Below are 18,479 nucleotides of genomic sequence, written 5' to 3' on the forward strand. Positions count from 1 at the left end.
AAGTGATCTATTTTTATATAAATTAAATTAAGCATTTTATTTAACTAGGAATTCCTTTAAATTTAGTATTATCCATTAGCTGTAATTTAGCTCATTTAAGATTATGCTAGCGAAAAACTCCATAACTTTAACCATTGTAAAGGTAAAAATGTTTAAAAAGATTCCCTCCTAAATAAATCTATGCATGAGAAATGGGATTGTGTAATGAATGACAATATGTCCGACTTGTATCGTTTATATTTTTTTAGCCAGCGACGACAATTCTGACTCTGATGGTTGTACTGGTTTTAGTGCCGTAGAAATCATTGAACCTACACCTTCTGTTGTTGAAATTTTAGCTGCCATGGCTTTAGGGCCCATGCTGGCTGTTCCGTCAGTTGATCAGCCAGCAACGTTAACTGTTTCAGACTTTAATGTTTTTACTGATCTAAAAGAATTGGCATTGGCAGAAATTAAGGCACGATCCTTAGAATTAACTCCTCGTAATTTAGATGTAATACCTGAGGAAACGGGAGATACTACAATTCCAATAGAGACTATTTCAACTTCTGCAAACGAAACAAACGAGCCATTAACGATCAATTTAACAATAGCCCCAGCATTGGAATTCAATACTGTTGGAAGTAACAAAGAAATTTTAGATATAAATTCGTCTGAAATATCCTCATCTAGCACAGAATCTGTAATTTGCTCTACTGATGAACCTATAATCGAAGCAACCGATGTCTCCGCAAGAAACAAAACAAGTGATGATATCACACTTACAAAAGACCAAGAACTGAAGGAAACGTCAGCGAATGAAAATATATCATATTCTTCAACATTTAAAAGCACAAAATCCATTTCAGAGAAATCGCATTTAGACATTGATTCAAATACAGCAGCAGCAAACATGGATGAACCAATGAAAAAGGGTTCCATAAGTGATGATCATTATGTAGAGACACTTTCAGCAGCAACAGAACTACAATCTACCTCTGAATTAATCAACAATAAAGGCTCATTAGTATTAGAGGAAAGTCTTTTAGCTGATAAAACAAATGCACTCCATGAGCTGCACTCTGAAATAAAGCTGCAAGACATTCCTGATTCTATAAATAACGAAACTTTATCATCACATTTAAAATCCAATGACCAAGCCAATTTTGAAATGCACAGTAATAATGAATCCAGTAACCAATGTCATGTTGGTGAAAATAATTTAGTAAAGTATTCAACGCAACACAGTGAGATAATTGTAGGACAGAATTCATCTGAAATAACACTGCAAGATACATCAGATACTACGTACAATAAAACAGCTTGCAGCATACAATCCAACACCAAGGAACCCCTATCAGCTGCATGTTCAAAAGAACCTGAAAAAAATACTTCTAATGATGATGATTCAGAAAATCCGCTGGAACTGAATGACATAGAAATGAAAGGACATAACACAATTCCTAAAGAGCAGTATTCTGAAACCAAGACGGAACAAAATGAAACAGTTTCGAAAGAACAAACATCTGAAACCACATGTTCAGATAGTAATGTGGAATCCAAGACTGAAGATAATATATCAGATGGAAATTCAAGAGTACTCGAGGACACAAATTCTAAAGAGCAGACTCTTAAAACACAGACACAAGAAAATGAAATAGAAATAGCTAATTCTGACGCTACGAACAGTGATGCATTATCAGCGTCTTCCAATTTAAATATGCCACGCAATATTGAGGATAATATGTCAATTAAAAATTCAAGAGCACTTGATGACACATCATCTGAAATGCAGACCTTGGAAACCATGAAAGAACAAAATGAAATGGTTACCCAAATGGTCCAACACTGTACTAAAAATGAAACACAGATGGATCAAAATGAGATTGTTTCGGAAGAACAAACATCAGTTTTATCCGCGCCTTCAGGACCAAATGTGGAATCCAATTCAGATTTAAATTCTGAACAACAGACGACACAAAATGATAATGTTGAAGAACAATCATCTAATATTCAACAGTTTGATTTGTCAGATTGTACAAACATTGAAGTTTTAACCGCGTCTTCAGAATCAAATATGATATCTAAACCTGCATTAAATGAAAATTCAAGATTACTCGATGAAACAATTTCTAACGACCAGTCTTCTGAAATACACATGGTTCAAAATAAAGCAGTATTGCTGGAACAATCATTTGATATACCACTAAAAGGTATCTCAGACTCTACGAAGAGCGAACCTTTATCCGCGTCTTTAGACCCTGAAGATTATATATCAAATAAAAACTCTAGAGTACTCGGTGAAATAGAATCTAAAGAGCAATCATCTGAACCACGGACAGAACAAAATGAAATAGTTATGAAACAAGAAGTGTCAGAAATAAAACTGGAAACACGGATGCAACAAAATGAAATAGTTTCAGAAGCCGATGTGGAATCTAAAAATGATGACAATATCAGTATAGATTCACCAGAACGGACTAAAATAATCTCGAAAGAGCAGTCTTCTGCAATACAAGCGGAACAAAATGAAATATCTTCGGAAGAACAATCACCGACTGCCTCCTCGTCTTCAGAATCTAAAACTACGAACAATACATCAGATGAGAATTTTAGAGTACTCGAGGAAACAATTGAAATAATTTCCAAAGAACAGTCAGCTGAACTACCACTAGAGGGCACATCAGACTGTATGGATGCGGGTTCAGAGTCCAAAATTCATTCTGACAAAGACCAACAAGGACTTAATAAAGAGCAATCTTCTAAAATACCGACAAAGTCAAATGAAATAATTTCGGAAGAGCAAACATCGACTTTATCAGCGTCTTCAGAATCTAATACAGAATTCAAGTCCGTTGACGAAACAATTTATCTAGAGCAGTCTAATGAAACACAGGTGAAACAAAATGAAATAGTTTCAGAAGAACCAACTTTGTCCGCCTCTTCAGATGCAAATGTGGAATCCACAACTGAAAAAATTTCATCAATTGAAAATACGATAGTAATCGACGATATAACTTATAATTTTCAAAATGAAATAGTTCCGGATGAGCAACCAACAGCATTGCCCTCGTCTTCAAAATCAACTGTGGAATCTAAAACTGAGGAAAATACAACAGATGAAAAGTCAAGTGTTCTCGACGAAACAATTCCTAACGAGCAGGTGGAACAAAATGATATAGTTTCAGAAGAACCAACACCAACTTTGCGCGATTCTTCAGAAACAAATGTGGAAACTAAAAATTATGATAACACATCAGATGAAAAATCAAGTGTCCTCGATGGAATAATTTCTAAAGAACAGTTCATTGAAACACCGGTGGAACAAAAGGAAATAGTTTCAGAAGAACTAAAATCATCTTTGTCCGCTTCTTCGGCAGAGCAATCATCAACTTTGTCCAACTGTTCAGAATCAAACATGGAATCTAAAACATCAGAAGAAACAATTCCTAAAGAGCAGTCTAATGAAATACAGGTGAAACAAAATGATATAGATTCTGAAGAACCAACACCTGCGGTGTCTGCTTCTTCAGAAACAAACGTAGAAGCACAGTACGAACCAAATGAAATAGTTTCAGAAGAACTAACGTCAGCTTTATCCGCTTCTTCGGAAGAGCAACCAGCAGACTCTTCAGAAACAATTATGGAATCTAAAACTGGTGGAAATACATCAGATGAAAAATCAAGTGTCCTCGACCAAACAATTCCTAAAGAGCAGTCTATTGAAACACACACGGAACAAAATGAAACAGTTTCAGAAGAACTGACATCCGCTTTGTCCGCTATTTCGGAAGAGCAACAAACAGCCTCTTCAGAATCAAATATGGAATCGGATGCTGGTGCAAATACATCAGATGAAAAATCAAGTGTTCTCGATGAAACAATTCCTATAGAGCAGTCCATTGAAACACCGGTTGAACAAAATGAAAAAGTTTCAGAAGAACCGAAATCAGTTTTGTCCCCTTCTTCGAAAGAACAACCATCAACTTTGTCCAACTGTTCAGAATCAAATATGCAATCTAAAACATCAGATGAAAAATCAAGTGTTCTCCCCGAAACAATTCCTCAAGAACAGTCTAATGAAACACAGGTGGAACAAAATGATATAGCTTCTGAAGAATCAACACCTGCTTTGCCCGCTTCTTCAGAAACAGACGTGGAACAAAATGAAATAGTTTCAAAAGAACTAACGTCAGCTTTATACGCTTCTTCAGAAGAGCAATCAGCAGCCTCTTCCGAATCAAATATGGAATATAAAACTGGTGCAAATACATCAACTTTGTCCAACAGTTTCGAATCAAATATAGAATCTAAAACATCAGATGAAAAATTAAATGTTCTCAACGAAGCAATTCCTAAAGAGCAGTCTTTTGAAACACAGGTGGAACAAAATGAAATAGTTTCGGAAGAACTGACATTCACTTTGTCCGCCATTTCGGAAGAGCAACCATCAGCCTCTTCAGAATCAAATATGGAATCTAAAGCTGGTGAAAATACATCTGATGAAAAATCAAGTGTACTCGACGAAACAATTCCTGAAGATACAATTACAGAAGATCCAAAAATATCTTTGTCCGCATCTTCGGATGTGCCACCATCAAATTTGTCTAACTGTTCGGAATCAAATATGGAATCTCAAATATCAGATGAAAAATCAAATGTTATCGTCGAAACAATTCCTAAACAGCAGTCTATTGAAACACAGATGGAACAAAATGAAATAGTTTCAGAAGAACTAACATCAGCTTTATCCTCATCTTCGGAAGAGCAACCAGCATCCTCTTCAGAATCAAATATGGAATCTAAAACTGATGCAAATACATCAGATGAAAAACCAAGATTCCCCGACGAAACAATTCCTAAAGAGCAGTCTATTGAAACACAGACGGAAAAAAATGGAATTGTTTCAGAAAACCTAACATCAGCTTTGTCCGCATCTGTCAAAGAGCCACAATCAACTTTGTCCAACTGTTCGGAATCAAATATAGAATCTCAAACATCAGATGAAAAATCAAGTGTTCTCCCCGAAACAATTCCTAAAGAACAGTCTTTTGAAACACAGATGGAACAAAATGAAATAGTTTCAGAAGAAGTAACACCAGCTTTGTCCACTTCAATGGAAGAGCAACCAGCAGCCTCTTCAGAATCAAATATGGAATCTAAAGCTGGTGAAAATACATCTGATGAAAAATCAAGTGTTCTCGACGAAACAATTCCTGCAGAGCAAGAAGAACGAAGTGAAATAGTTACACAAGATCCAACAAAATCTTTGTCCGCTTCTTCGGATGTGCCACCATCAGCTATGTCCGCATCTGTGAAAGATCCACAATCAACTTTGTCCAACTGTTCGGATTCAAATATAGAATCTCAAAAATCAGATGAAAAATCAAGTGTTCTCCCCGAAACAATTCCTAAAGAGCAGTCTTTTGAAACACAGATGGAACAAAATGAAATAGTTTCAGAAGAAGTAACACCAGCTTTGTCCATTTCAACGGAAGAACAACCGGCAGCCTCTTCAGAATCAAATATGGAATCTAAAGCTGGTGAAAATACATCAGATGAAAAATCAAGTGTTCTCGACGAAACAATTCCTGCAGAGCAAGAAGAACGAAGTGAAATAGTTACAGAAGATCCAACAATATCTTTGTCCGCATCTTCGGATGTGCTACAATCAAATTTGCCTAACTGTTCGGAATCAAATATGGAATCACAAACATTAGATGAAAAATCAAATGTTCTCGTCGAAACAATTCCTAAACAGCAGTCTATTGAAACACAGATGGAACAAAATGAAATAGTTTCAGAAGAACTAACATCAGCTTTATCCTTATCTTCGGAAGAGCCACAATCAACTTTGTCCAACTGTTCAGAATCAAATATAGAATCTCAAACTTCAGATGAAAAATCAAGTGTTCTCCCTGAAACAATTTCTGAAGAACAGTCTTTTGAAACACAGGTGGAACCAAATGAAATAGTTTCAGAAGAAGTAACATCAGCTTTGTCCACTTCAACGGAAGAGAAACCTTCAGCTTTGTCTAACTCTTCAGAATCAAATATGGAATCTAAAACATCAGATGAAAAATCAAGTGTTCTCCCCGAAACTATTCCTAAAGTGCAATCTATTGAAACACTGGTGAAAGAAAGTGAAATAATTTCAGAAGAAGTAACATCAGATTTGTCCGCTTCAGCAGAAGAGCAACCTTCTGCTTTGTCTAACTCTTCAGAATCAAATATGGAATCTAAAACATCAAATGAAAAATCAAGTGTTCTCCCCGAAACAATTCCAAAAGAGCAGTCTATTGAAACACAGGTGGAACAAAATAAAATAGTTTCAGAAGAACCAATATCAGCTTCTTCAGAAACAAATGTGGAATCCAAAAGTAAAGAAGTTTCATCAATTGAACATACAATCGTAATCGACGATATGACTTCTAAAATACGAAACGAAATTGTTTCGGAAAAGCAACCACCCGCTTTGCCCTCGTCTTCAGAATCAAATATGGAATCTAAATGTAGTGATACTACATCAGATGAAAAATCTAATGTTCGCGATGAAGCAATTCCTCAAGAGCAGTCTATTGAAACACAGGTGGAACAAAATAAAGTTGTTTCAGAAGAACTAACATCATTTTTGTCTGCTTCTTCAGAAGAGCAACCAGCAGCCTCTTCAGAATCAAATATGGAATCTAAAGCTGGTGAATATACATCAGATGAAAAATCAAGAGTTCTCGACGAAACAATACCTGCAGAGCAAGATGAACGAAGTGAAATGGTTACAGAAGATCCAACAATATCTTTGTCGTCATCTTCGGATGTGCTACCATCAAATTTGCGTAACTGTTCGGAATCAAATATGGAATCTCAAGCATCTGATGAAAAATCTAGTGTCCTCGCCGAAACAATACCACAACAGCAGTCTATTGAAACACTAGTGGGACAAAATGAAATAGTTTCAAAAGAACTAACATCAGGTTTGGTCACTTCTTCGGAAGAGCAACCATCAACTTTGTCCAACTATTCAGATTCAAATATGGAACCTAGAACTGTTGAAAATACATCAGCTGAAAAATCAAGTATTCTCAACGATACAATTTCTGAAGAGCAGTCTATTGAAACACAGGTGGAACAAAATGAAATAGCTTCAAAAGAAATAGCATCAGCTTTGTCTGCATCTGCGGAAGAGGAAGAGGAACTATCAGCTGAAAAATCAAGTATTCTCGACGAAACAATTTCTCAAGAGCAGTCTATTGAAACACTGGTGGATCAAAATAAAATAGTTTTAGAAGAAGTAACATCAGCTTTGTCCGTTTCAGCAGAAGAGAAACCTTCAGCATTGTCTAACTCTTCAGAAACAAATATCGAATCTAAACCATCAGATGAAAAATCAAGTGTTCTCCCCGAAACAATTCCTAAAGAGCAGTCTATTGAAACACCGGTGGAAGAAAATGCAATAGCTTCAAATGAAATGACATCAGCTTTGTCCGCATCTGTGGAAGAGAAACTATCAGCTTTGTCCAACTCTTCAGGATCTAATATGGAATCTAAAACATCAAATGAAAAATCAAGTGTTCTCCCCGAAACAATTCCTCAAGAGCAGTCTATTGAAACACAGGTGGATCAAAATAAAATAGTTTCTGAAGAACCAATATCAGCTTCTTCGGAAACAAAAGTGGAATCTAAAACTAAAGAAATTTCATCAATTGAAAATACAATAGTAATCGACGATATGACATCTAAATTACAAAATGAAATTGTTTTGGATGAACAACCATCAGATTTGTCATCGACTTCGGAATCAAATATGGAATCTAAATCTGGTGAAAATACATTAGGTGAAAAATCAAGTGTTCTCGCCGAAACAATTACTCAAGAGCAGTCTATTGAAACATTAGCGGAACAAAATGAAACAGTTTCAGAAGAAGTAAAATCAGCTTTGTACGCTTCTTCGGAAGAGCAATCATCAACTTTATCCCACTGTTCAGAATCAAATATGGAATCTCAAAAACCAGATGAAATATCAAGTGTTCTCGCCGAAACAATTACTCAAGTGCAGTCTATTGAAACACTAGTGGAACAAAATGAAACAGTTTCAGCTGAACTAAAATCAGCCTTGTCCGCTTCTTCAGAAGTGCACCCATCAACTTTGGCCCACTGTTCAGAATCAAATATAGAATCTCAAAGATCAGATGAAAAATCAAATGTTCTCGCCGAAACAATTCCTCAAGAGCAGTCCAATGAAACACAGCAGGATCAAATTAAAATAGTTTTAGAAGAAGTAACAACAGCTTTGCCCGCTTCAGCGGAAGAGAAACCTTCAGCTTTGTCTAACTCTTCAGAATCAAATATGGAATCTAAAACATCAGATGAAAAACCAAGTGTTCTCCCCGAAACAATTCCTAAAGAGCAGTCTCTTGAAACACCGGCGAAAGAAAATGAAATAGCTTCAAAAGAAATAACATCAGCTTTGTCCAACTCTTCAGAATCTAATATGGAATATAAAACTTCAAGTGAAAAATCAAGTGTTCTCCCTAAAACAATTTCTCAAGAGCTGTCTATTGAAACACAGGTGGATCAAAATAAATTAGTTTTTGAAGAACCAATATCAGCTGCTTCAGAAACAAATGTGGAATCCAAAACTATAGAAATTTCATCAATTGAAAATACAATCGTAATCGACGATATGACTTCTAAAATACAAAATGAAATTGTTTCGGAAGAGCATCAACATGCTTTGTCCAAGTCTTCAGAATCAAATATGGATTCTAAATCTGGTGAAAATACATCAGATGAAAAATCAAGTGTTCTCACAGAAACTCAAGAGCAGTCTATTGAAACATTGGCGGAACAAAATGAAATAGTTTCAGAAGAAGTAACATCAGCTTTGTCCGCTTCTTCGGAAGAGCAACCATCAACTTTATTCCACTGTTCTGAATCAAATATGGAATCTCAAACATCAGATGAAAAATCAAGTGTTATCCCCGAAACAATTTCTCAAGAGCTGTCTATTGAAACACAGATGGAACAAAATAAAATAGTTTCAGAAGAACCAATATCAGCTTCTTCAGAAACAAATGTGGAATCCAAAACTATAGAAATTTCATCAATTGAAAATAAAATCGTTATCGATGATATGACTTCTAAAATACAAAATGAAATTATCTCGGAAGAGAAATCATCCGCTTTGTCCTCGTCTTCGGAATCAAATATAGAACCTAAATCTGTTGGAAATACATTAGATGAAAAATCAAGTGTTCTCCCCGAAACAATTCCTCAAGAGCAGTCTATTGAAACACAGGTGGATCAAAATAAAACAGTTTTAGAAGAACCAATATCAGCTTCTTCAGAAACAAATGTGGAATCCAAAACAATAGAAATTTCATCAATTGAAAAAACAATCGTAATCGACGATATGACTTCTAAAATACAAAATGAAATTATCTCGGAAGAGAAATCATCCGCTTTGTCCTCGTCTTCGGAATCAAATATAGAACCTAAATCTGTTGAAAATACATTAGATGAAAAATCAAGTGTTCTCCCCGAAACAATTCCTCAAGAGCAGTCTATTGAAACACAGGTGGATCAAAATAAAATAGTTTTAGATGAAGTAACATCAACTTTGTCCGCTTCAACGGAAGAGAAACCTTCAGTTTTCCCTAACTCTTCTGAATCAAATATAGAATCTAAAACAGATGAAAAATCAAGTGTTCTGACCGAAACAATTCCTAAAGAGCAGTCTATTGAAACACCGGTAGAAGAAAATGAAATAGTTTTAGAAGAATTAACATCAGCTTTATCCGATTCTTTAGAAACAAATGTGGAATCCAAAACTAAAGAAATTTCATCAATTGAAAATACAATAGTAATCGACAGTATAACTTCCAAGATACAAAATGAAATAATTCTGGAAGAGCAACCATCCGCTTTGTCCTCGTGTTCAGAATCAAATATTGAATCTAAAACTGGAGATACTACATCAGATGAAAAATCGAATGTTCTCAACGAAGCAGTTCCTCAAGAGCAGTCTGTTGAAATACAGATGGAACAAAATGAAGCAGTTTCAGAAGAAGTAACTTCAGATTTCTCCGCTTCAGCGGAAGAGCAACCTTCAGCTTTGTCTAACTCTTCAGAATCAAATATGATATCTAAAACATCAAATGAAAAATCAAGTGTTCTCCCCGAAACAATTCCTCAAGAGCAGTCTATTGAAACACTGGTGGATCAAAATAAAACAGTTTTAGAAGAACCAATATCAGCTTCTTCAGAAACAAATATGGAATCCAAAACTAAAGAAATTTCATCAATTGAACATATAATCGTAATCGAAGATATGACTTCTAAAATACGAAACGAAATAGTTTCGGAAGAGCAACCATCCGCTTTGCCCTCGTCTTCAGAATCAAATACGGAATCTAAATGTGGTGATACTACATCAGATGAAAAATCTAATGTTCCCGATGATGCAATTCCTCAAGAGCAGTCTATTGAAACACAGGTGGAACAAAATAAACTTGTTTTAGAAGAACTAACATCATTTTTGTCCACTTCTTCAGAAGAGCAACCAGCAGCCTCTTCAGAATCAAATATGGAATCTAAAGCTGGTGAAAATACAACATATGAAAAATCAAGTGTTCTCGACGAAACAATTCTTGCAAAGCATGAGGAACGAAGTGATATAGTTATAGAAGATCCAGCAATATCTTTGTCCTCATCTTCGGATGTTGTAGCACATCCTAACTGTTCGGAATCAAATATGGAATCTCAAACATCTGATGAAAAATCAAGTGTCCTCGCCGAAACAATACCTCAACAGCCGTCTATTGAAACACTAGTGGAACAAAATGAAATAGTTTCAAAAGAACTAACATCAGGTTTGGCCGCTTCTTCGGATGAGCAACCATCAACTTTGTCCAACTATTCAGAATCAAATATCGAATCTAAAATATCAGATGAAAAATCAGGTGTTTTCGACGAAGTAATTTCTAAGTCTTTTGAACCGCAGGTGGAACAAAATGAAATAGCTTCTTCAAAAATAGAATCTGAAATTAGTGAGAAATCAGCAGTTGGCGATAAAACAATTCCTCCAGAGCAGTCTATTGAAACACATGTGGACCAAATTGAAATAGTTTCAGAAAAACTAACATTAGCTTTGTCCACATCTTTGGAAGATCAACCTTCAGCTTTGTCCAACTCTTCAGAATCAAATATGGAATCTAAAACCGGAGTAAATACATCAGATGAAAAATTAGGTGTTCTCACCGACACAATTTCGCAGGAGGAACAAAATATAATAGTTTCAGAAGAACCAACATCACCTTCTTCAGAAACAAATGAGGAATCCAAAAGTAATGAAATTTCATCAATAGAAAATACAATTGTAATCGACGATATAACTTCTAAGATACAAAATGAAATTATTTCGGAAGAGCAACCATCCGCTTTGTTCATGTCTTCAGAATCAACTATGGAATCTAAAACTGAGGAAAATACATCAGACGAAAAGTCAAGTGTTCTCGGCGAAACAATTCCTAAAGAGCAGTTGGTACTAAATGATACTGTTTCAGAAGAAGTAACATCAGCTTTGTCCGCTTCTTCAAAAACAAATGTGGAATCCATAACTGAAGAAATTTCATCAATTGAAAATACAATAGTAATCGACGATATAACATCTAAAATACAAAATGAAATTGTTTCGAATGAACAACCATCAGATTCAAATAAGGAATCTAAAACTGGAGATACTACATCAGATAAAAAATCGATTGTTCTCGACGATACAATTTCTCAAGATCAGTCTATTGAAACACAGGTGGAAAATAATGAAATTGTTTCTGCTTTGTCTGCTTCTTCGGAAGAGCAACCATCAGCTTTACCCACCTCAAATATTGAAGCAATTTCTAAAGAGCAGTGCAATAAAATAGAGGTGCAACAAAATGAAATAGTTTCAGAACAAGAAACGTTATCATTACCCGCCTCTTCAGAAGCAAATGTGGAGTCGAATACTGAAAATATTTTATCAATAGAAAATACTATGGCATTCGACGAAACTTCTAAAAACCAAAATAAAATAGTTTCGGAATCAAATATAGAATCTAAACCTGGTGATAATACAGATGAAAAATCTAATGTTATCGACGAAACAATTCCTAACGAGCAGTCGAATGAAACACCGGTGGAACAAAACAAAATAGTTTCGGAAGAGCAACCATCATCGGAAGTGCAATCCAGAACTGCGGAAAAAACGTCAAATGAATGTTCAAAAGGACTCAAAGAAACAAATTCGAATGAGCAGTCTTCTGAAAAACAACAGGATCAATCACCTGAAATGCCTATGCATGTTATTTCAGACTCAACAGATAATGAATCCTCGTCTATGAATTCAGAATCCAATGTGAAACTTAAACCTAAAGATAATACATTACATGAAGATTCGGGAGAACCACAACAGAAAGAAGTTATTTTAGATTCTACAGATTATTCTGATGGTTCAAAATCTTGTGAACAACACGAAATTGAGGAGAATTTATCGAATGAACATTCTGAAATATACGATGAAATAATTTGTAAAGAGCAGCCTTCTGAAATACTGCAGGAGCAAAACAAAATAATTCCGAAGGAACAAACTTCTGAAATGTCTCTTAAAGATATTTCAAACCCTACAATCAAACAGCAAAGTGAAATTCAATCATCTGTAATACAACTACAAGACACTGTAGACCCTACGATGAATGAAGCATTGTCCGGTATTCCAGAGTCCTACGTACAAAACAATACTGACGAGAACTCATCTCATGAATGTTCAAAAGTACTCGATGAAATAATTTCAAAAGAGCAGTGTTCTGAAGCTCAGCAGGAACAAATGCCATTGAAAGATATTTCAAACTCTACAAGCAATGAGCAAAATGAAATAGTATCAAAAGAACAAGCATCCGATATACAACCACAAATTACATTAGACCCTATGAATAATGAACCATTGACCGATAGTTCAGAATCCAATAACGAGCATTTAAATCTACTCAATAAAACTGTTTCGAAAGAGCAGTCTCCAGAAACAGTACTGGAACAAAATGAAATCATTTCGAAAGAGAAATTATCTGAAATATCTGTAGAATGTAATTCTAACTTCATACATAATGAAACTTTGTCCGAGAACTTAGAGTCAAATGCGCAATCTACAATTTTGGAAAATACAATTAATGGACAAAAAGATATTTCAAATCCTACTATCAATGGACAAAATGAATTAGTTTCTAATACACAATCATCTGAAACACTCCCGGTACAAAATGAAATCATTTCGAAAGAGCAATCATCTGAAATATTACTAGAATGCAATTCTAACACCACAAATAATGAAACTTTGTCGAAAAATTCAAAAGCACTGGATGAAATAGTTCCGAAAGAACAGATCTCTGAAATACAACCGAAGCAAAATAAAATAGTTTTAAGTGAAAAATCATCGGAAATAGCACTAGAAAATAGTGACTCTACACGCAATGAATTACTAAAGGAATTAATTTCCGGAGAGAAGTCTTCTGAATCACAGACCGAGCAAAAAGACATAGTTGTGAAAGAACAGTCATCTGATATACAATTGCAAATTATTTCGGAGACCAATGTACAATCAAAAGTTGAAGGGAACTCATTAGATGAATGTTCAAAAGAGAGCAATGAAATTATTTTGGAAATTCAGCATTCTGAAATAAAGCTGGAACAATCAGCTGAAGCACAATTGAAATTTATCTCAGAACATAAAAACAATGATGATTTGCCAGAATGTTTAGCATCTAATGTGCAAATTAAAACGGAACAAAACAATTCAACAGAATATTCGGAAGAACTTAATGAACAAATTTCCAAAGAACACTTATCTATATTAGATAAACATGAAATTGCTGACTCTTCAAAACATGAGGCATCCAGCATCCAATCCAAACCTGCAGATATCACTACGGCTGATATTTCAGGAGAACTCAATGAAATTGATATGCCTACAACTAATACATCTCCCCTTATGCCATCAACAATTATTGAAACCAACTTGCATACTCCGCCTGTACCAATAATAGTATCGGAATCTGAATCTGATCCAAAACTATCATCTGCATCTGGAAATGACATACAGATACAAGATACTTTAAATATTTTGGAGGATCAAATTTCATTAGATGATAGTCCTACAATGTCTAGACAATCCACTGTCGTAGAAATTGAAGAAGACAATAATAATGCTGCAGTCAACCAACAACCACAAGGTAAACACAATATATCAAAGAAACTTCAACGACAATATAGAGTGGTAGACACAACACCGAGTTTTGAAGATGTAAGTCCACAACCAATGCCACAGACTACACCACCAAGCACTGCAAACACTTTGGCTGGTTTATGCCAAAAATTCATCCATGACAAACATCTTTTGACTGCGCTTGAAAACCGACGACGTCGAACCCTACTCATGCATAGATTTTTAAGTACCCTAGATTTATCACATTCTACTGATGATAGTATGGAGGAAACAAACAGGGTCCATACTGAGGTACTAATTACAGAAAATCCTGTAGTTTGTGAGAGCTCTACAAGTTCTCACCATGATCACGACAGTGATCATGACGACTGTAGTGATTCGTTTACTTTACAAATAAACAATCTCGATAAGATTTCATATAATTTCATTAATAATATTCTCTTCTCAGATCAATTAAGTTATGATTCCAAACCTTATGCTGATAGTCGATCTAACACTATTGAGGAATACATTGATAATGAAAATGATGAAAAGGATATTTTAGCTATTAATTATAAAAATAATTCTACTACTAACACTATTACTACTCCTACTATTACTACTACTACTACTAATTCATCCACAGAAACTAACGCTAAGGCAAATACTAACCATAATAATACTAATAATCATAAGCAACCTATAACTAACATGAGTGGTGACAGTGCAACTACAACTACATTTAACCAGATGCGTCCCTGCTATCCACTAACAAGCGCAGTTCAAAATAATGAAACTTCCTCTTCTCACTCACAATGTGTTCAGCAACTCATTAGAAATGATCATGTAAACGTACAAATACTAACAGATGCAAGAGATCTAAATAATATTGATGGTGTTGGTGTTTATAGTGATGGCGACGGCGATCGTGATGATGGTGTCATTAATGATAATGAAGAAGATGATGATGTGGCTATAATGCGACATTTTCTACCAGGTACTCATTTTCAAAACTATATGGCCATTTTCATAAACTCGGTGTGGTGTATTGTGTAATTTATGTTTAATTTTGGAATTTGTATTTATCTACGTCCTAACATACATACATATGTACTAAATCAACATATCGGCAGTATTTAAAAAATTAATTTTATTTTTATACGATTCGATTTAGTTTGTTGTGTTTTATTCGTTTTATTTTATACAATATTTTTTTTTGGAAAAAGCTAGTTTTGAATATACTTTTGTATGTTTGTACATATGTATGCACTACTAGAGTCAAAATAAAATCTTTACAAATTCCGAAATATATTTAGATTTTGTAAGTGCTTTTCATCGTTATAAAGTGCTTTTGAGAAAAAAAATTCCCTTAAACCGACATTTAGTTTCAAACTTTTTCTTTCGGTTTCTGTGCTTTTAGGTTCTATAGCAGAACGTGAATACAAAAAATGGTATAATGCTGTCGAAATGCCAAATAATCCATATGCTCCTGAAGCTCTGAAAAGACGTATCAGTGGTAGCCAAGAACGTTTCATCGATTTACCAAACATAAGTCCAACAAAAGATCTAAATCCATTGGACTTATTAGATAATCAAAAACTGGACGCAGATGAAAACATGACGCGTGAAAGTGATTACAAAAGGTACATACACATATTTTTATCACACGATTTTATAAAATAACTATTTAGTTCCTACATCACACTTAAGCTACGTTTCCGCATACACCATAATCGGCACCGAAAACGAAATTCCATACATTTGCAACGAAAATTGGGAACGAAACGGTACCGTTCAGTAACGAAAAACCTGTCATTTGGGAGCGAAAACAACTTCAAGTAGGTTGTTTTCGGTGCTGTAGGAACGAAATTATTTTTTTATTTCAAATTTCATCAAAAATGATGAAATTCTATTTAATGTGCGACATTCAAAATTAAAAAATAATTACGTTTCTGTTTTATGCCCGCAACGCACCCAACTGAAACGAAAACAATTCAGAAACGAGACGGTGATGAACACCAACGTTTTTAATTTTCAGTTTTCGCTATCGGCGCCGATTACGGTGTATGCGGAAACCCAGCTTTAGCCCCATTATTATAACTTGTAGATAGTTAGAATTAAATCCATTTGTTATACCCTCCATCAAATAAGATGGGGGGTATTTGATTTTGTCATTTCATTTGTAACACATCAAAATATTTGTCACAGATCCACATTGGTATATGTATATTAGGCCGGGTTGATTTGTATGGACGATCAAAAAGTAAAAAATCGTATAGCAGAAACGTAATCTACGGAAAATTCTAAGAAAGTTTCCTCAAGATACCATAGGTCTAAATTCAAATCGTATCTTGCGCATTTCGTCTTTTATCCAATATAAAAAAAACTATTATATTGAAATATCATAGGATAAAAGACGAAATGCGCAAGACAGGATTTGATTTTAGACCTATGATTTCACCCTTGGTGAAAATTTCTTAGAATTTTCCGTAGAATTCGTTTCTGCTATACGATCTTCGTGGAAAAAAATCGACTCACCCTAATGTATATTCTGGGTCCTCATAAGATTCTAAGAGGATCTGTCTATGTCCGTCCGTCTGTTTGACTGTTTGTCTGTTGAATACACGATAGGGCCCAAACAAACCTTATCAATCGCTAGCATAAGGTTTGATTGGTATTGGTCCATGATTTCACCTAGCCCACATACAAATGTCCCCCCGGAATACTATTTAAGCACTCTTAAATATGTTTATTATGCGGAAATCATGATAAAATTTTACATAGGATTGCTATAAGTACTCTGAAACATTTGTCCCTAGTCTCAGAAAATTACTTGAACATTCATAATTGTCTCATAATAATTAATAACGTGATGAAATTGGACATACATAAGTTGTATATGAACCTAAATCTTTCTGCAAACTTTTGTGAGGATCGGTCCATTATCGGCACAGCCGAATATAGCTTTCTCACATGTTTTTTTGGAGAATTATTGTGATCTCCCCTGAAATTAATTTCTTTGGTTTTCAAATTAATTTTTTCGATTTTACACCCATTCTCTTTTCTAAAAAACTGATTTTTTTACGTTATCAATGTAAAAAATCGGCCTCAGTCTCTTTTTGAATTATTTTAATTTACTGTTTGAATTTTTCGTTTCTCATTTTTAAAGGTATAGTCGAGATTACTACATTAACAGTAGTTTAACAACGCCACAACTGTCACCAGCAAGAGATGTTTCTGCACATGCAACTAATAAGGATATCCGAGAGGTAAACAACAACTACAACAATATTAATAAAAATCCAAAAAATTCATATCAGAATAAATCACTAAATGCCAACACAAAACATTCTCCTAACGATTGTCATTGGACTTTGTCAACACCAGTGCGTCGTAGCAGTTCCCTTAAATATTTGAATAAAAATATTAATTCACCACCTTCTCCATATCAACAACATGCTCCCACATATTATCACCAGCATAATAAAACATCATCCATTTTACAGACCAGACCCTCAACATCCACCTCCTATTATAACCACTTTAACAATCTGAATAACGATGACAATGAGGACGGAGAAGATAATTTAGATTTACATTCCCAGCGCTCATGGAAAAGTAGTTCTGCACTTAATTCCAAACGTAGAACCGTTAGTATGTTAAGTTTATTTAGTGTAGATAGCAGTAGGTCTAGTAATATGTCACGCAATAATCACACAGATGCTAATGTTTTGACACAATTCGAAAAGCAATTGCTACACAAAGATTTGAAGCGCAACAGTTTTAGGGCTGTATCAGCAACAACCAAAGATTTCGTACTAAATCCTTTATATGAGAAAGATCAATTTTTCAATGGCGACAGAGCTCTCAAGCTATCCATAGTTAAACCTCCACCAAATTATCAACAAACAAAAGAGTCGGCTGGGGACTCTGGTGTTGATAGTTGTTTAAATTTCCCCAATGAATCAAAACAATTTGACAACAGTTTACTATTTTAGTTGAATACGTTCGTCAGCGATGCAAATTCTGCGATAGAACGCAGAATTTGCATCAGGAATGTCAAAAATTGTCCTCCCACTTCCATGCTCTATGTTCATATTCAATTCAATTTCCAATTTGCCATAATAAAATAGAACAATTGATTCTTTTAACAACTTTGTTTAGCTATAATTAATATCCATACAAAGAATAAACTATAATACTTTAAAGTTAAACATCACAGACAAAATTTATTCCCAAGAGATTGGTAATCAATAATATTTTTAAGTATCTA

The 18,479-nt window shown here is 34.7% G+C and overlaps 2 protein-coding genes across 6 annotated transcripts in view; both read left to right on the forward strand.

Moving 5' to 3' along the window:
* Positions 1-18,479, forward strand: part of M7BP (Myosin-7a binding protein) — an 89,399-nt gene that overhangs the window by 64,435 nt on the left and 6,485 nt on the right. For 4 of the 5 annotated variants that reach the window (XM_065514500.1, XM_065514499.1, XM_065514501.1 and 1 more), the window contains 3 exons: positions 14,853-15,203; positions 15,627-15,849; positions 17,376-17,475. In XM_065514500.1, coding sequence (XP_065370572.1) covers positions 14,853-15,203; positions 15,627-15,849; positions 17,376-17,475 — 674 coding nt within the window. The remainder of the gene's footprint in view (positions 1-14,852; positions 15,204-15,626; positions 15,850-17,375; positions 17,476-18,479) is intronic. The other variant, XM_065514503.1, reaches the window with a different exon arrangement.
* LOC135959771 (uncharacterized) lies at positions 5-14,848 on the forward strand (the record flags this gene model as incomplete). The annotated part of the gene is made up of 1 exon (XM_065510831.1): positions 5-14,848. A coding segment is annotated over exon 1 (14,640 nt), but the record flags the coding sequence as incomplete, so codon positions are not given.

The sequence above is a fragment of the Calliphora vicina genome, chromosome 5 (genome assembly GCF_958450345.1).
Source record: "Calliphora vicina chromosome 5, idCalVici1.1, whole genome shotgun sequence".
NCBI lineage: Eukaryota > Metazoa > Arthropoda > Insecta > Diptera > Calliphoridae > Calliphora > Calliphora vicina.